The 20,855-nt window shown below is 39.7% G+C and overlaps 1 protein-coding gene across 1 annotated transcript; it reads right to left on the minus strand.

Annotated features, from left to right (window-relative positions):
- Positions 1-382: 382 nt before the first annotated feature.
- Positions 383-19,824, minus strand: LOC139741865 (uncharacterized). The gene is made up of 9 exons (XM_071652441.1): positions 19,778-19,824; positions 15,866-16,051; positions 13,515-13,768; positions 11,669-11,821; positions 10,730-10,877; positions 7,543-7,622; positions 5,962-6,151; positions 2,297-3,259; positions 383-807 (listed from the first exon to the last, which is right to left on the minus strand). Exons 2-9 carry the CDS (start codon positions 15,900-15,902, stop codon positions 383-385), a joined length of 2,250 nt encoding a protein of 749 aa, XP_071508542.1. The 5' UTR covers positions 15,903-16,051; positions 19,778-19,824.
- Positions 19,825-20,855: the final 1,031 nt, after the last annotated feature.

The following is a 20,855-nucleotide window of genomic DNA, read 5'->3' on the forward strand; positions in this document are numbered from 1 at the left end:
GCCCTTTTCATCCTCTTCAAATCTCTAGATAAATCACACTGCTCACAGAGCTATAACTGGCTGTAAATATCTGTAAGAATCTGCAGAGACGGCAAACTGCAAAGAAAGACTCTGCAATAAAACATCTCTATAAATACTAGTTTAAAAAATCAGTTTGTACAATTTGAGACTTGACACTTCTCCAACTACTAAAAACTTATTTGACGTATGGCTGAAAGAACCTCTTTGTACAGTACATAGCTCTTTACTACTTGGTAAGAAGTCGCTGCAGAAAATCTCTGCCCTGTAGGTAGATGCATGAGTCATGTTTGCAAGAGTCATATAAGTGTCCTCGCGGACACAAGAGAGGGAAAGTACATGATAAGAACACATAGAGTGTCTCTCATGCACTCTCCTCGTGAAATAACGTATCACTGCAGCTGTTGTTGTCAGTCACACGAGGTGGCGTGGATCTATCGGGCGAGTTGGGTGGGGAGCCATTTTCGAGTGGGCCCTGAAAGACACTTTCGCCGTTGCTCTGAACGTTCTTCTCACTGATGTAAAAGCCATTCTCCCTCATGTGGAGGTCATTCCCCGAGCTGTTGGAGAGATTATTTTCGTCGCTGTGAAGCGGTTCACTTTCGCTGTCCGAGTGAAAGACATTGCTGCATGCATCGCGAAGGTCATCGTCAAATAAATCCTTCTGTAGGTCGCTCTCCACCTCGTTGTGCAGGTCACCATCTCCGACATCGCTATTGTCACTTGGCATGTACACCTCAGCCCCATGGAAGACATATCGGCAGGGTGGGATGAACAGGTAAGATGATGCTGCAAAAACAAAAGTGGAAGCTTTTACAAGAATGATATACATGGAAGCATTTTTAATAGTGCTCCTGCCATAAATACAAATCAATAACAACAGATTATGGTCCCACTTGTAAGGACATCAAAGATGACAGTTCTATCATTACATTTAACCCACTGAGGACGAGCTGCTCTTGATATAACACACATGCGAACACAGACACCTGTGTCCAAGTATTTAAAAAAAAAAAACACCCCTCTGAAATATTAAAGGGTGTGTACAGTTCTGGTCGAGGTGAGGATTTAGCTTTGAACGTTTAGCGAGATATTCAGAAACCACCCTATGAGATGTCAAAGAGCATGCAATTCTAAGGGGTATCAAAAGTTTATTTGATGAAAATCGGTTTTGAAATGGCTGAGATATTCAAAAACAAGGTGAAACAAAGAGATCCTAATAAAAGGCGTGGCCTGTCGCCTTTTATTATTATTACTTTTTCGGATATCTCACCCATTTGAAAACCAATTTTCATCAAATAAACATTGCATCCTTCTTAAACTTAAATGCTCTTTCATATTTCATACGAGGTTTCTCATTATCTCATTCAGGAATTTTCAAAACATGAATCCCCACCTCAACCAGTACTGTACAGTCCCTTTAATGTCCTTCGAATACAGAGATCTCTTTGTACCCTTTTTTACTTAAAAATACATCAAATCAACTCATAATCAAAGAAATTGTGACAAATGTTTGACATGACAAGATGAATTTGCATGTGCATTACACACTGCACATTCTCTAGAACAGAACAAAGAAGTCATATAAAAATAACTACTTCTATATCATGCTATTCATGAAATTCCTTCTGAAAAAAAAAAGATACTTCTTGACAAAGGAATAACCCCTAATCATCATTTCTTTCATGGTCAGTGCAAGTTTTCCACATGTTTCCTGGGACTAACCTTGCTAGGATATAAATTTTAACAATGATTGTCAGTATTAATGACCTAAAATTTGATGACTCCTCGGGTGAGGTCACACGACGCGAAACTCAGCATAGGTTCACTTCCATGTATTTTGTTTTGCGTATGTAATTTGGGCAGTGTGACCACAAACTTTTTGAGAAGTTACCAGCAAAACTTCCCACGAAAACTTCCTGCACTTGAGAAACAATGTGATGGCATGCAGCTGAAACTTTGAGAAGTTTGTGACGTCATTTGTGATGTTTATGTAAAATTTGCATTTTTTTTTTTCATTCTTTTCCTGTAGAGCTTGAAACTACAGGTAGTTTGGTATCACTGAAACTATGCATAGTTTTATCTGGAGTATGGCCATGTGCTCAATCTTTTGGAAGTTATCCGGCAGCAAACTATGCATAGTTTCGCATAAGGCGACCACAGCTAGAAATGGAAAATGTTATTACACAGTGTGCATGCAAATTGTCTACCAGCTGTTATTGTTTTGCATACCTAAGAAAAAACTTTTGGCTGACCCACTCATATCCTAGTGCCTTACCTTCCAGGTATGTCGCAATGCTTTCCCTCTTGGGCCCCTCAGATGTTGATGCTGATGGCCCTGACCCATGCTCTGGGGACACCTGGTCATCTTTCACAGATTGCACCTCTCCTTTGTGTTCCTCAGCCATTTCCACGCTCGCTATCTCTGATACATTGTGGTGAGAGAGTTCAGAATCTGCTGACTGAGTTGGGCTAGTTCTGTGGTCAGACAGAGATGGGTGGGCATATTCTTCAAGATGTGTATCTTCTTTACACTGTGTTTTGTCCTTAGGCTGTGTATCTCCTTCAGAATGTGTATCTTCCTTAGAATGTGTATCTTCCTTACACTGTGTTTCTTCCTTAGTCTGTGTATCTCCTTCAGATTGTGTACCTTCCTTGCACTGTGTTTCTTCTTCAGGCTGTGTAACTCCTCCAGGTTGTGTACCATCTTTACACTGTGCATCTTCTTTAGGTGGTGTATCTTCAAAATGTTCTGAGCTGCTTTCCGTGCATACAGTCTGTGCCTCACCACTGTGAGAGTTTTTACGCTCAGTTGATGTTGCTGGGATATTCCTGTGTTCAGTAAGAGATGATTCGACTTCACCTTTTGGCAATTTCTCTACTTCGGGCACTCTCCCACAATCTGTGCTGGAACTTGCGTCTTCACGCTCACAATTGTCAGAATGCTCAGTCTCTGCTGATGAGGGAAGACTGGTTTGGTCTTGCGGAGGACTTAGTCTGTCACCTTTTTGGGGCGGTGCCTCTTCCTCCTGCCTGCCTGCCTTGCTGGGCATGTCTGGCACATCCTGAGTCTCCTTCAGTCTCTGTTCAGAGTGGCAGACATGGTCCCATCCCTTGCCCAGGCAGTGGAGGAGTTCGTTGATGATGACATCACAATCCCCAAGGAGCTCGATGTCAAAGGTCATATGGGGCAAGGGCTCGCGGTTGATGAGGATCTGGGGAACGTTCTTGGGCAGGAGACCTGTGGCAGGGAATGGAATGAAATTACAACAAACCAATTTTCAGTCAACTGTGCACACTAGCTATGCAATGCTTCCATGATATCATACAATTTGGGGGGGGGGGGGTGGATGTTTAATATGAATTAAATAAATTTAGTCTATTTAACTAAACTTCCTAAACTAAGAATCATTTGTTAAAAAGCAATCTAACATCATGCATACACTTCTATGTACTAGTTACATTAAAAAGAAATATAAGTGCTAAAAGTGAACAATAAGCTAAAAAGTACATGCTACATCAAAATAGGAAATAAAATTTGAAAGCTCTAGAACCTAACATTCTATAAAATACTCTTAAGTTCTATGTACCAAATTGGCTAGCTGAAAATGTCAACTACTCACAACCCCTTCATCGGCTTTAGCACAAATATGCCATCAAAATTGTTCTTAGTTGCCTACTAGCATTTAGTAACAAGTTTTTCCTGCCAAGAATTCACCATTGCTTGGTTATTTCAACACAATAGACACTTGGTGCAAAGGGTGAAGTTTTTGGTTGTTGTAGTTTTTGTTTCCTTTCAATTTCATGTCACAAACAGAAGTCTAGTGAATATTAGTGTGTGGGTCAATGGGAGACCAGCAATGCCACAAGCAACATCACATCATCCATTTTGCACAAAGGATTGCTACTAATATCTATGCTTTATGAAAACATGTGCATCTCTATGATGCTATAACTTTCTAATTTCTTTAATAGCTAATTGTGATGGAAACACATGGACAGCCATTCCATTTGTTTGATATCACATGTACTGAAGTTGTTAGAGCCAACTTTACCATGGTGTGGAACTGCCTCAACATCTTCTGTCGGAAGTCTTGCACATTAAACTATTCAGTTTGAAAAAATCTGCATACATTTACGACTTAAACTGTCTGATTTGAGCTTCACAAGATATCCACGCCCAGCATTTACGTCCACAGGATACAGTCAAGGTTTGCGTACTTCAGCTGGAAACGTGATAATACTCTGGACTTGCATTTAAAATACACCTACATATCTGACGTCAACAAAAATGAAGCTGCACAAGAGTAAAACTAGAATTTTTCTGTGGGTTCAATCTGTGGCCTTCATGGCTGCCACTGTGATGAAAGACACAGTGAGAAAAGCGGACACATACATCTACAGGAAGTGTATGTATTTCATAAGTCATCTCTCGCCATGCATGCCACGACATTACCCACGATGAGCATGCTAAGTTACGCACAACAAAACCCTAAACACATTGTACATATGTGACCCGCTACAACAAAAGGATCCGAAAGTCGGGCAAGGACAATTTTCTGAAAATGACAAGACATTTTTCCCTCACTCTTCTACTTTAATTTCATATATAAAACAACTCATAAAAGTACTCCGTTGCGGAGATATTGATGATTTTATTAGCGCATGTCAAGTGGTTGAGGAAATCAGAGTTTTGAGAAAAAACGCCTTCAAAATTTTCCTTCCGATGCTATCATGATCAAGGGGAGGGGAGACAGTTTTCACAGCTTGACAATAGAAGGTATGATCGTAGCGACCTCCGCGATGTTCATTCAAGCTTAGCGCCAGCGGTCTACGCACGACCAATCGGCGATCAGGATGCCACGCACTGACCAATAAGATCATTCCCCCATTGCTAGGGGCAGAGTCTAGCTGCGGCGCTAAATCCAAATCTTCGAACACATTTCTATTACGTAGGAAATATGAAAATCATGGCCCAGAAAAAGGCTGATTTCTTGTCTTTCCTTTGATCATTTAGCTTTGAAATTTCGGTAGATGGTAGATAAAACATTAGCCTACAAAATTATGCCAAAAACAGAAATCCAATTGTTGTGACCAATTTTGATGATGTTACTTCAAAGTTCAAACTTGATTTTCTCAGCTCAGCCATCAGCGACTTTAGGATCCTTTTGTTGTAGCGGGTCACATATATTCATACACACAATCAAATTAGTGACATTACCTTCATGAAACAAATGAGAAGTATGCATATATGCCATTAAAAATCGCTTACATGACTATGACTCTTTGATGTTCTGGTAATTTTCATAAGACATATCTTTCCCATTCTAACTACAATTTAACTGTTCTGTTGCTCCAATACTTTTCCCCAATCCATCTTTATTTTTTTCCTCTTTTTTTTTTTTCACCGCATATATTTTTCTTAGAGTACCGGTACACCCTCCTTAAGCAAAAACTTGAGAAATTTTACAAAGTTACATACTGAAATTTATCAACCCAGTCCATTATTCCTCCAACAAAGATATTATAATATATCAGATAGCAGACTACTGCTTCATTTGAACTGTATCACATGGAGTACTTGCAACAGGAATTATAATTACATCAATAGTGTATCTCCAACTTTAAATTCATTTAAAAAAAGCTTTACATTTAAAATTTTAGCAAAGATAACAAAGAACCTTCACAAAGAAAAAATGTAAGCAATGCAAAGGAAAATCAATGTATCAAGGAATCAGGATTCACGCCAAGTTTGGTATTACTTTCTAGCTATAAACAAAACTCGAGATAGGAGGGTGTCTGAGTAGACCTAGCAGCCGCAGCTGTATACAAAGAAGCAAGAGTCACACATGATTGTTTCTGCTGCGCTGAGACAAACATTACTCCAAGATGTGCCCACCCTCTAACGCTGCATAAATAGTAATCACATCAATCTGGACTCACTTGGGATGGTGGCAACAGGTTTGACTTTCAGCGAGGAGCCAATGACGATGAGTAGGTCTGCCTCATCCTTGTCATCGTCAAGCTTTTCGTAGAAATCCTTGGGGAGACCCTCGCCGAAGAAGACGATGTCGGGCTTGAGGATTGCCATCTCTTCTGTGTCAGGACCACAGAGGGGGCAGATCGGCACCACCTGTCATGTCAAGGGAAATGGTGGATTTACAAGGGTTGATGTGAATTCATCCAAAGTGAATATGTCTTGCACATTCACAATATAAACTTATTTAATGGTGGATTTCCATGGGTTAATGTAAATTCATCCAAAGTGAATATGTCTTGTACATTCGCAATATAAACTTATTTCAATGCAAGTGATGCAACATATACACTGCATATTGTCCCTGGGTTAACAAGACCTTGTACTTCATTCACAAAAATAGAAACACTGTAAAATATGTCCCATATATAGTACCGCATGTAAATGTTTTCCATTTCTCTTTATTTAGTGCACACAATTCTTAAATGCATAATTCAACCAGTCATTTCCTTGCATGTGAATATAATACATGCTGTTTTACTATGCCATGTATATACACAACTATGCATCTATCTATCCACCTATCCATACATGTATATTCTACCTGCTAAATACTTATCAGCAGAGGAACACGTAGACATTGCACGACAACATATTAATTCATAGCATTTTGGAGGATTCACATTTTAGCTGCAGAGAGGAACTGGTGAAGCAGAGTAACACTGTCTAAAAAGGTAATCTAGGATCATTCTAAATGTTCCCTTATCTGTGCATACATAATACGAATGCAAAGTTTGTCCTGAATCATGAGTCGTATGAGAGAAATATGCCATGAAGTATATTGCACGCAGAGAAAGAGAAAGGTTAAATGATCACGAGAATGTGATGTGATCACAACATTTCCAAATGCTCTAATATATAGATACACTTGTGGCCTCGTTGTGACCTAAAAACAAGGAAGCCATGGAATGGAACTCATTTGTATCACATCATGCAAGATCTTATGTGTTGTGGTATCACTTTTTGCATCTTCACAAACACATTCACTGTCAATATTGATGGTGCCTTTACACATAATTTTACCTGAGTGGTAGTGGTCTAGGTTTCATCAGGAGAAACCATAGAACCATAGAAAATGCACACTCTTCAGTGTTGAAAAGAAAAGAAAAGAAAAAATAAAACAGTGAGCACAAAGTGAAAGAGTTTTGCATTTCAAACACAACCAAATTTTGAGATCTGTGCAAAATACATAAAGTACTGAATACGCCAAATATTTCACGAGGTTTTTATTTTTTTGCGAAATTAAAGACACACGAAAATATTGACTCTGATCCCGATGTGAATGTGACATACATGTGCACACTTCTCCGTTCAGTACAGAATTCAACCATCGCAAATTCAACAACTCGCGAAATTGTCAGAAATTCCCAATTTACGAAAATTCAGACTTGCGAAATATATGCCGTATACAGTACTGATTAGACTCTGCAGGGAAAGACATATCATTACTTTTCTTGTTCCTTCCTCTGAATGTCTTTTAGGCTTACCTGATTGAAGACGTCTTCCCTGATAACTTCTGAATCCACCTTATGGCCACATCGCGTACAGGTGGCCGTTGCAAAAGAACCTAGAGAAGAGATTTTAACAAGGGAATAAAAATGAGAAGCACATGCGAATACTGCTGCCTATGAAACTTTTGGTGTCAAAATATTCTTCACTTATAGTCTCACAGAAATGCCAGTAGCATGGAACTACCCATACAATCCTTTTTTGAACAGGTACACAGGCTAACATTGAGATTTGGTCTCAGTTAATTATGAGACAAAGGGTGCGTTCGAGCGCTCTAAAGCGAACCAAAGCGAACTGAACCAAAGCCTACCGTACCAAACTGTGCCAGTTTTGGAGCGTTCGAGCGCTCTGTGGAGAAAGCGTACCTCACGAGTTATTTTTAGAAAAGGTCACGCTTGTTTGTAGCAAGAATGTCATTCACCCAGCGCTTGAACTACTTACAGCTGTCCCGAACGAAGAGAATGATGTCTTTGCATTGTGATGTAGGCGCATGATACGCGCATGCGTTACAACCAACTTTTGGTACGCTTTTGGAGCACATTGGGAAGTGGGGCACTTTTGGCTCGGCACGGTACGGTTCCCTTTAGGAGAGCGCTCGAATGCACCCTATGTTCATTATGGGGGGTGGTCATGAAGACCTAAGTGTTGCAAGTTCACCTTCCACACATTCTTGCAGACGTCTACCCTAGAAGAACAGAGCAAACTTGGAGAGCTTTGAGGAAGCTCCAGGATGGTATGGTGTCCATCTGAATGTGTCCACTTGAATATTTTATTATGCTGGCATGAATACCTGCCAAGTTTGTACATAAATTTGGCAATGCTTTTTCAGAAACAAGATCAAAATGTGACTAGAAATGTCGCTAAGGCGACTGGTATGCCTCCGCCATAATGCATGATTCTCCTAGTAGGTCTATAGTACATGTGGCCAATGTGTTATTACATTTTCACAAAATTGGCAAAATATCAAAATGACAAGTTTGTCACAAATGTGTTGAATGTTCACCTTCCTTGACCTAGGTTTAATTGGATGAATAGGAGAGAATGTATTTGGGGGCTTGAGGACTTTAACTTGTTAAGTTTATGCATTGAGTAATTTTCAAGGTATGGAGAAAAAGGGCAATTTCTGTATTGAAAAGTACATTGTTACCATTTTCATCTGGCCTTTGACCCTAAAATTCATAGGATAATCACTGTCAGGTAGAACATGCATAAATATGTAGAAAGTTTCAAGATAACTTGAGCCACTTCCGAGATATGGAGGAAAAAGTTAGATCAGCACTTTCCCTTATCTTTGACCTTTTGACCTTTGAGGCAAAAAATAAAAGACAAAAAAAAGAAAGTTTCCAGAGAATCTCTATACTTAGGTTATACATGCATACACCCAGTGTAAAAAAAAAAAATAATCATGCTGGCATTGCACAAATATGAGGGAAATAGCAAAATGTTGAAGTGTTGCCCTTGACCTTTGACCCCTGATCTTTGACCCCATGAACCCTAAGTTCTCTAGATAATCACTGCCAGTCAGTACATAATATGATCCATCAAGATACTTTGAACAATATCCCAGTTACGGAGAAAAAAGTTATGTCTTAATATTTTTACTTGACGTTTTGACCTTTGACCCTTGACCTCATGACCCCAAACTTTCACCAGAGAATCTTAATTGGGTAATACATGTATACACTAAGTTTCAAGAAAATATCTTCAGGCATTGCATAGATATGGTGGAAACAGTGAAATTTTACATATTTGACCCTGACCTTTTGATCTTTGACCTTGAGCATGTGCACCCAAAAGTTGATAGGCACAACTTCACCCCCTAATACACATACATGCCAAGTTTCATTAGGATACCTCAAAAGGTTTTTTAGTTACGCTGTCCACAAAATTCAATTACGGACGGACGGAAGACGGACGGACGGACGGACGGACGGACGGACAACCCAAAAACATAATGCCTCCGGCACCACTTCGTGGCGGAGGCATAAAAACTGGCCCCTAATCTGATCGTAGGGGTGGGGGAACAGCCCTGGACATGCCATAACTTGAAAGTGCACTCAGTAATGTACACTGTATTTACTAAGAGCATCTCTGGTTTTATAGAAAAAGATTTTCACATTTTTTGTAGGGTTGAGGGTTTCCTGATGAAGTGGGGCATGGTGCTCATTTGGGCAAAGATAGATTTTATCATCCCAGTGATGAAACCTGCCAAGTTTGGTGAAAATTTGACCAAGCATTTTCAAGAATATGATGAAAATGTGAAATTTGGGCACCAATCTTGTTCCCCCTCCTAGGCCCTGAGGGTCACTTCTGGTTCAGGAGAAAATTTTATTCCCCCCCCCCCCCCCCCCCCCCAAGATCTCAGCCATCAGTGGCGTAACGAAATTTGGCACGCCTGACATCCATGTCATAATCTACAAGATTGCATCTAAAGTTTTTTTGAAATGATCAGTTTCTGATTTCAATTAATTAATCATGCAAATCAAACCACTTTTCTACCATAATTAGCATAAAATCAATCAAAGTGATAAAGAGTACAAATAATCAGGTTTTTATGAATTTCATGACAGAGCACTGTTTTTGTATCTTAGGAAATGTAGACAAAATCACAAAATTGTTCCCATTTGGGTGTGACATGCAGTTACCAAAATGGGTATGGCTTCGTAACGGTACGCGTGGATGTTGCAAATTTGGTCTCAAAAGTTGCGCGAGACTTGAATTCAAAATGTAAATGAAACAGGCATCACCAAAAAGACATGAACATATTACCTTATGCAACATATCTTGAACAGATGAGGAAACTGTGTACATCAAGAGAGGTGTACAAAACAATCAAGTTATACAAGGAGAAAAGGGTAGCCATACGGCGAAGACTAGATTATTTGGATTCTATTCCTAGCTGCCCTCGGGACTTAACAGATAATCTGCTGGCAACAACTATGATATCTTTCAATGCTTGTATGTTCTCATATACTGACTTCTGTGTCAGGTCTTATTCACTGTATTGATTTCATACAAAATCCTTTTGAGCGTAGGGGTAAATTACATTACCTTTGATTACAGCATTTACATAAGTACATCCCCCCGAAAAAACAAAAAAAAAACAAAAAAAAATTGGACTGGAGGTATTTTTTCTACTCCTTTTGCTGCCAAGCAGATACTCACCGTGACACTGCACCACTCTAGTAATGCCTGCAGCCTGTTCTAGAGTATCAATGTTCTGGGTGTAGTTCCTCAGCAACTTTTGGTGCCGCTCCAGCTGGGAGATGAATTGATGACTTGTAGAGGGCTTGAACTGACCTGGAAAGAGCTCCTGCAGAAAAACAAATAAGATAAAATAACCGGTAATTATTTTTGTAAGCAGCAATGGAACCACAGAAGAATATTTTCAGGTGATCCACAAAAATATTTGAAGAAACCAACCTCAAATTGAGTTGAGTTGACATTTGTGAGTGAACTTTGCCTCATGACTCTTGGTATTCAAGCTTGGGTCATAACGATTACAGAATATCATTCTCAAAGTGTCCACATTTATTACTGGACATTTGCTAAATGAAACTTGAGATGGAAACTTTAGGCAATGCCAAAGAAAGAAGATATTTTTTCCCCTTTCTCTGTCCTTTCCTCCGCAATTTGACAAGTCCTAAAATGACATCACTGGTGTGACTTGGTCTCACTTTAGAAAAACAACAATGTTGTGTGGGTGATAACAAGAGCGATTCCACTTGGAGTGACAATCTAGTATGCTGGCTGCGTAAAACTGTACCCACAACTTCTCATTTTTACTGATATGAAATAATTTACATAACAAACTAATAGTCAAACTAGAAGTCAAACTAACAGCAGTATGCATATAGTCCTTAAGTGCTGGCATTCATGATGAGGGAGCTCCCAGTGCAAAATTGGGTTTAGTGTACAGAGTATAATCAAACAAACAAATTGGTAGAAATTTATCAAAACTGGTCCTACAATAGGAAAGCTACAAAATATCTTAACTTTTCAGCACAAATAGTAGCGAGCTTTAGACCTATACCACAAAGGCTAAACAAAACAAGTACACCATGCATCTGCACACATTATCATGATCATTGTCCCACAACATACTTTGGCAAACTTAAAGAATGGCCTCGGGTCTTTTTGGAAGTAGTGGATTTCAAACATTGCTTGTGGATTAGGAAGGTCGGGGAAGTCCACTGCCAGGCGAGCGTACACTCCATCACGTGATCGGAAGTCTGGAATGCCACAGGACACAGACACCTGCAAAACAAAGCAATATTTGCAGGCATTCAATACAAGTGGATGGATACATGACAGTCTTATCTTCCAGTGATTGTGAATTCTGTAACTTTATGGGTCAATTATCCACTGAATATTTCCCCATTGCCTGAATGAGGTCATTGACCCAATTGCATTTTGTGATTTGCGTCGTTCATGTTGTTGATTTTCCTGCATCACAGCAGCACGCACTTGAACCGTTACAATTTAGCACTGCAGCAGTCCAGTTATGAAAGAAAAACAAGAAAGCATGAGTGGTGAGTAGGCTAGACCCAAGATTTTGAAATATGAATTATGTTTTCATCAAAAAGTTACCAATGAGATTCCACTACAGAATTAATCTAGATATAGATCTACACACTATTCCAGAGATAAGATTGTTGCTCCTGCTTGTTTGAACGATTATTGGAACTTGTTCTACACTATGTTGGATATATACTAATATTTCATTCTACACTATGTTGAAGTAGTAATTTCTTTAACCCTAAAAAGACTGGGGGGGGGGGGCCTAAAAGGCCCCCCCCCCCTCGACATTTCGCGCGATTACTCAGCAACACGCAATGCTCTCACCGCGATGCTCTATGACTTTTTTCTTTTGAGTCTCCCGCACATTTTGACACCAAATTTGTGACGCCCGGGGGTACGGTTCTGAAGTTACATAACTTTTTGTACATGCACGTGACACCAAAAATGGCTCAAAAATGTGATTTTGTGTACAAAGTCAATACAAATTGAGTTTTATCACATGGTTCATATAAATATGCTTATTTTTACTCTCAATGGCTAAAATCAATTTGTTTTAGTAGTATTATGCTTCAAAAAGGGTCTGCCACAAATTTTGCTGAAAAAAACAACACAAACAAAAGGTCGAAAAAACAAAGAAATACATAAGAAATTCATAAAACAATAAAATAAATAAGAAATTAATTTTGATACCGAATTTTTTTTCAAGTACATTTGCTAAGAATGCTACAAAGAATATCTAGACCAAAAATGAGCACTTTTGGAGCTTTATTTACTGATTAAGATAAAAAAGTCTGATTTCTTGCATAAATTAGCATAATTAATCAAAATAAAATAAAAGAAGACTATTTTGGAAAATTTAAATATACGATCTTGTAGATTACATCGCACACTACCATTGTGCAAATTTCCGCGGCGATCGCGCGATCCACGGCCGAGATCTTAAGGGGGGGCCCTTTAGGCCCCCCCCCCCCCCCCCCCCAGTCTTTCGAGCTACCAAAATAGCCCAGTCTTTTTAGGGTTAAAGTTTGTGGACTCCTTCACCATGATTTACTCATAAAAACAAAAGGGAAATACAAGGGAAAATTTGGGTGGTGGAAAAAATATGAGAGTACTCCTAATTCTGATATCACTGTCAGATGACACTAATTTACCACAAAAAAAAAAAGTTAAAAAGCTATGCCTCTGACACATTTCTTGTCCACTGTCTGTTTGCAAGCATATGGGTGCTATCAGTTAAGGAGTCCATTCCAGACTATTACCGGAATACTGTTGTATTATCCAGAATGGGTATCATTTTTAACCATTTACATGGATCCAGCCAAAAGTGGAAGTGACTGTTTCGTGCCACGTTTCAAAGTCCTAAGGTATACTTTATCCTCCTGAAGTTTTGCAAAATTGAGAATTACAGCATGACCTGTCTCTTTCTTACCCCTGCCCCTGTCAGAAGGAGTATGTTCTTGCAGCTTTGGAGGAGCTGAATGGCATCCTGGAATGTGTTGTACTGCTCCAGCTTCGGTCTGGGAGGGGGCTCCTCAAAGGAGCGGAGGTACTCGGCGATGGCGGACCACATCTCAAAGACGCTCGTGTCCTCAGGGATGATCATGTTGGATGGGATGATGCGCATCAAGATTCGGCGGGGGTCCACACCATTCAGCATCTGCTGCTGCAGCCATCCCATCGGCCCTGTGAATGCCATGGCATGGGGAGGAGATAGGGGAATATGCACTGTAAACAAGGAAAAGTAGAAATTACGCGGTGCGTAATATATGTCCCCGCCGGAAGTAGCATTTTGTAGCAAAATGTGCAATATAGGTAAAAAATCAAGGTCAAAGGTCAAAGAAGTCAAAGGTCAAAATTCTGTGTAAAAGTTTTGAAGCCCTCACCTAGTGCCATCACATAAAGCAAACGGAATCGAAATCGGGTTAGAAATGGCGAATGAGTAGCATTTTATAGCCAATGTACAATACAGGTCAAAAATCAAGGTCAAAGGTCAAAGAAGTCAAAGGTCAAAATTCTGTGTAAAGTTTTGAAGCCCTCACCTAGTGCCATCACATAAAGCAAACGGAATCGAAATCGGGTTAGAAATGGCGAAGGAGTAGCATTTTGTAGCCAATGTACAATACAGGTCAAAAATCAAGGTCAAAGGTCAAAGAAGGCAAAGGTCAAAATTCTGTGTAGAAGTTTTGAAGCCCTCACCTAGTGCCATCACATAAAGCAAACGGAATCGAAATCGGGTTAGAAATGGCGAAGGAGTAGCATTTTGTAGCAAAATGTACAATACAGGTCAAAAATGAAGGTCAAAGGTCAAAGAAGGCAAAGGTCAAAATTCTGTGTAGAAGTTTTGAAGCCCTCACCTAGTGCCATCACATAAAGCAAACGGAATCGAAATCGGGTTAGAAATGGCGAAGGAGTAGCATTTTGTAGCAAAATGCACAATATAGGTCAAAAATCAAGGTCAAAGGTCAAAGAAGGCAAAGGTCAAAATTCTGTGTAGAAGTTTTCAAGCCCTCACCTAGTGCCATCACATAAAGCAAACGGAATCGAAATCGGGTTAGAAATGGCGAAGGAGTAGCATTTTGTAGCAAAATGTACAATATAGGTCAAAAATGAAGGTCAAAGGTCAAAGAAGTCAAAGGTCAAAATTCTGTGTAGAAGTTTTGAAGCCCTCACCTAGTGCCATCATATAAAGCAAACGGAATCGAAATCGGGTTAGAAATGGCGAAGGAGTAGCATTTTGTAGCAAAATATACAATATAGGTCAAAGGTCAAGGTCAAAGGTCACGACTGAAATTCTGTGTAGAAGTTTCAAAGCTCCCATGTAGTGCTATCATATAAAGCAAACAGAATCAAAATTGGCTCATAAATGACAGAGAAGTAGCAAATTGAAGATTTTGATCACACACGGACGCACACACGGACACACGGACGGACGGACGGACGGACGGACACACGGACGGACGGACGGACACACGGACACACACACGTACGGAGCCCGTTTCATAGTCCCCTGCTCGAACTCGTTCGGCGGGGACAATAATAAGGTATCCATAGTACTATCTGTACAACACTTGACACAGGGGCATCCCGTTTTTATTTCTGGGCAGTACCGTTTCTTACAATTGAATACACAGGTCTTTGTCTGTCAGTTAGCCTATCCATTAGCAGCAAAGGATTATGGTATTCCGTTCACTAACATATCAGTCACAGAATGAAAGGGAACATTTTCTTACAGAAATTTATTCCAGCTATTTGAAAGAAAAATGACAAAAAGGCTCTCAGCTGATTAGCATCGAGTACAACTGTAGCTAATGCCATGGTAAACTGCAAGCAATGAGCATTTCTTGCAAAGCTCTCATGATACTGGGCTTGCATGTTAACTCAGTAATTCTAAGTGGCACAAAATCTACCACTTTCTGGCATATACAAATGTACATCTCCTATACTGTAAAACCAGACATTTTCGGGTGCATAAAACTCTCAGAATTTCGTGAGGATCCAAGATTTGCGTAAGTAAAATGCAAGCCAAAGTTTTGGTACACAAAGAATTGAATGCCAGTGGCAATTCACAAAATGTTCACGCCATGAACAGGGCCATTGGCTCCAATTAGTGAAAGCTTCATGCCACGAATGTTTCTGATTTTGCAGTATCTAACTGCCATATTACTATACTATAAACAAACTTTGAAACATAGCAGAATGTTGTGGGTGCAAACAAACAAACAAACACCTCTTGTTCTCTTTCTCATCACTCTGACACTGGCTGCTCGTATAACTTTGTACCTGAGAGCAGCTCTGGTTGGATATCACCCAGTCCCATGTCCAGGCTCTCTGGTAGGCTGTCTCCACTGGTGGAGTCTCCGTCTCCCTGGGCATCGCTACTGCTGGAGTCTGAGCTCCCGCTGGAGGATGCTGTTGAACCACAGCTCGCTGGCCCTACAAAGACCTGGTCCTCCGCAGGCTGGGCACCTGTAAAAGCAAGAAGCACTTTCCTTTAAAGGCATAATTTACCATTTGCAGATGAAATAAAAACCCAGCATTGGTGCTTCAAAACAGTTCTATTGCTGAGTTAGGGATAGAAACAACCAATGTAAAAATTTGAATCAGCATAATCTATGTTAAGTATTGTTCAATATACAAAAAGCTAACAACAGTTATAATAAAAATGTTTCCAGACTAAACCGTCTACAGTTATTTTTTTTTTAGAAAAACAGTGATATCTCCTTATATTTTTATGAAATAGGCTTTATTGCAAAAATGTTATACGGTAGGATGTTTTGTGATAGAACTGACCTACACATGCATCAAATGTGATATCTTGAGCATTTTTTAAATCACTACTCCCAAAGGTAAACAGGACCCTTAAAATCTACACATTGTATGCAAAATTTGGCATTTTGACGAACAGCTAATATTCTGAAACTTGACAAAAAGAACTCTCGTAAAAATGCTGCCAAGGAGTTTAATCAAGAGTACCATTTAACTTTGTGAATCCATAGTTGTTGTTATTTCTCTCTCTCTCTCTTCTATCAATGAATCAGGAAATATTCTACAATGGTCCTAACACCTAGTGTATATCATTTTTACCATCTCAATCTGTGAAGATACATAGAGTCTAGTGAAAGAAGCATCTACAATACTACTGTTGAAGCTAAAACATAGCTCTCTGAAGGGCTCAAAAATTACAATGTATTTCCCACCATTATCTTGCTTGCAATACATCCAAAGGGTCTACCAACAAATTTACCTGGCTGACATGATTTGTCAGGATGATGAGCTATTTGGAGTATTTTGAGATCAAAAGTGTTGAATAATTTCATAGCACACAACTTTTATTCCTGAAGGGCCATCCCCTTCAGCATTGTGGGGAGGTAGAATCTATTACAGTACATGATGATCGATCTTGCACTTGCAATTGCAATCCCCATGCGATTGACTCTAGCACGGAAGATCAACTGATACTGCTGTGGCCCAATATGTCGATTACTGATAATCGTTTACGAAAAATTACATAGCAACCACGATCAGGTAAGCTCTGAGACTGTGGACTTCTGGTGAACCATTTTGGCTAATATTTTGCATTTTTGTCGTTACACAACGGAAGTTGTGTTATTAAAGAGTTTTTTACACATTTCCCATGCATGCGTGTACATTTTGGAGCAATTATCGATAGATTTGCAGGCATACGAAAACTATGTTTTGGCTTTAATACTAGACTCTTTCACCAGATGTTTTCTAGATGTTTTAGGCCTTATTATTCACTCAAATGTCAAAATTCTATTCCATGCGTAACGCTTTCATTCGTTTGTAACAGACATTTTGTATGTATGTTTGTTTTTAAAGCAGTGGTGAAAAGTCACACTTGGGCTTTAATATTCACTATTTTTGTATCTGTATTTTGCTTTCTGTTAGATAAGAGTTGAAATTTGAATAAGAACTACATGTTTGATTAGACACAGTCTTTCAGATGAGTAAGACAGTTATTTCCTCACCTTGCATTAGATTTAGATCTACCACATGTTCAGCCGTGTTGTAGGGTTGGGGGTACCACATATCATCACCCTAAGGATCTGTAGCTTGTTTATTCTAAAAATATAACACAAATCCACCTAATTATTACCTCAAATATGCCATAAATACTGCAGTTTTGAATGTCATGACCGTCTCGTTGATTATGAATCTCCGTTTTAAAATAGCGCAATTTTAGTGCGTGCGTTCCGTTTTCTTCGCGCAGCTAAAAAGGGAACCTTGCGATCGGCACCCCCTCCCCTCCATAGGTATACACGTGAATTTCACAGCATAGGTAATACACGTGAATTTCACAGGCCATAGGTAATACACGTGAATTTCACAGCCATGCGTCGTTACTGAGCGGATGTGTAATTCTTAGCTTGGTTTGTTTGAGTTTGATTTTTGTTTCTTCGTTTTTATTGTCTTTATAGCTAATGACACTTAATCCCCCGCGTACCTTTTCGTTCTATACGCAAACAGCCATGATACGCAGGGTGCCGATGGGAAGGTGCCCTGCCGATAGGTGGTGCCCCAACCATACATTGTAAATAATACTTTATGTAAAGTTTTAATAAAAAAATGGCACAAGCATGCGATACAGACAAACTTGCTCTGCTTAAAGGGATGGTACATGTGTATAGTTTTGGTTAAGATGGGGCCTTCAGGGGGATTCAGATTTTGACTTTTTGAGAGATAATTAGAAACCACTTATACATGAAAAAGCATAGAAAATCTAGACATAGCTTATTTGATGAAAATCGGTTTGAAAGGGCCAAGATACATAACGTTAGACCTAATACATATTGTAAATTTATCTAAACAACAAAAACAAAGTGGTTGCGTATAAAAAAAGGTGGGTCCCACATAGAACCTCTTTGTCTTTGGATAGACTGTTAAGTGTTGTCTATGCTCTGACTTTGATAATAAGAGGTCTCTCATTTAACACTATATTACTTGTAGATGCTATCTCACAAAAAAAAAGAAAAAAAAAGTTCGAAACCTGAAGCCCCATCTCAATCAAAACTAGAATTAGAAGACCTAACTTTTGTTAGATCTATTTTTTATACAATCTCTCTAATAAAAGTAGCCAGGTACAATTACAATCTATTAATGTAAATGCTTTGGCAGCTTTGATCCAAGATGAAAGACTGCACCACATCACACCACACAGTCTAGCCTGACCAGACACTGTGAACAGGGTCTGACATGTGTTAGTGTTTCAACGTTGTAACCGACCGTCACTATTGACGGCAAAATCACATAAAATACCTTTTATTTTGTATGATTTTAAGAGTAATATAATTGCAACACTTACCTACAGCATATTTTCCTGATTGTTGAGTTGAATTCGGCGTTTTGTCGGTATCCAGACCTTATTGTTGAATTTTTCGGAGTATAGATCGTGCGGTAGCATCTTTTCCTTCGAGAGCTTCAAAAAATCAACAAACTACCACGCATGCGCATTCAGAAGTGGTTGCTTTTTACCTACGCCCGTGCGCCCGTGCGTTTCATGTGCTACGTAAAACTTGTAGTAGATCCGCGCGTGCTGCACCGGCAATGATTTGACCTTTTTGAGTCGGGGTCATCCGACTATCTCCGACTACCTACGTTGTAGTATACGAGAGTGAATGCTATTCATATAACACGCAGATGAGGAGTGAAGCAGTAAGGACGTTTACAGACCTGATTTCAGCCATAGATTTCGGTAAGTCTTAGACGTAATTAAACAAAAAATCGCATACCGGTTATTGAATGATGATCATAGATTACGATAGTTCCTTATATTTTAGTTTTCCACGATTAATAAAGATATTCATGAAGGAAACAGTGAACGATATAAGCGCGATAACAACGTCCGCGAAGGAAAAGGGGTGCAGCGCTGTCGCGATTCGCGACAGCGCTGCGTGTAGTTACACACAGTCATGACATAGATCATGAGTAACTGTTATGTTAGAATGAGAAATTGTCCACTTCTACCATTGTGCTGGCCGTAGCCGTACAAGCAGAGGTGGCGGTCGGCTGCTGTGCCGCGACAATCGCGTGAATCGTTCCTTCCTCAACCGGTGCCGTCGGGGACGCAATACCAACACTATAGTATACGTCTATAGACAAACAACTCACCTGACTGACCGAGTGTATGCACATGCAGCACGATCATACCCTCTCACACTGTATTTTACTCACCCGTTTTCGGCACGTCGGGCGGCGACTCCTCTTCATCATGACGTTGCTCTATGTCTTCATCGCCCCCTCGTTCGATACATGTCCTCTTGTGATGACTACTGTCTTCCTCGATGTGTGCTTGTGGACGTTTTTCAGCCATGTTTTTCGGCAGAAAACAGTCGACTGGAACAACAAAATACCCGAATCCCTGAACGAAGATGATTACGGTACACGTTCTGTACGTACGTCGCGCGCGACGTCGTATCTAATCAACGCACGGTGTGGCGCGGGTACGGAGCACACACAGTGTACTGCTACACACAGTTAACACAGCATGCAAGATCGACACACGCAGCACAAATTCACGCGCGCGCAACGATTTGTTTCGCGCGAGTCACACGCAATCGTGGAAAAAAAAGTATAAAAAACAAACAAACATGTGTTATGACTGAAACATGTTTTTGACGATAAAATCACTGTTTTGTTGTATTTACAGATGTATTATAATTCAAAGAAAGAAAACATGAAAAGATAGTCGTGAAATTGAATTGCAGAATTCATCTGAAAGAGAAATTTATAATGGAATCGAAGAAGATTTGAATAGTAAGAAGCGATATCACGATCTACTAAAACAAAATAATGATGCTTATTTTTTTCAAGTTTTTTGCACACTGTTTTTTTTTTCCTGTCAGGAAATGTGTTTAGTATGTTGAAACATGAAGACAGTAAGTGTCCAATTGGGATCAGATACCCCCCCCCCAAAAAAAAGGACAAATATAGTCACTGTGCTCTCTCCCTCCCCCCCCCCCCCCACCCTCTCTCTCTCTAAAAACGTGAACTCTTTAAGGAGTGAATAACAGAAAAGAGGGAGTTTAGAGTGAACTTGGAGTGACTTTTTGAGTGAAAATGTTTATTTTCACTAATTTGGAAGTGACCTTAGGGATCACTCCAAGATTTTCGAGTGATCCCTGAGGTCACTCCAAAATAAGTGAAAAAAAACATTTTCACTCTAAATTCACGAGGATTTCACTCTAAATTCGCTCTTTTCTGAATTTCATTTCTTCAAGAGTGAACATTTTCAGTCGGTTTTTTTAGAGAG

The sequence above is a fragment of the Diadema antillarum genome, unplaced genomic scaffold (genome assembly GCF_040938485.1).
Source record: "Diadema antillarum isolate AM-2024a unplaced genomic scaffold, OU_Dant_1.0 seq00000958_RagTag, whole genome shotgun sequence".
Classification (NCBI taxonomy): Eukaryota; Metazoa; Echinodermata; class Echinoidea; order Diadematoida; family Diadematidae; genus Diadema; species Diadema antillarum.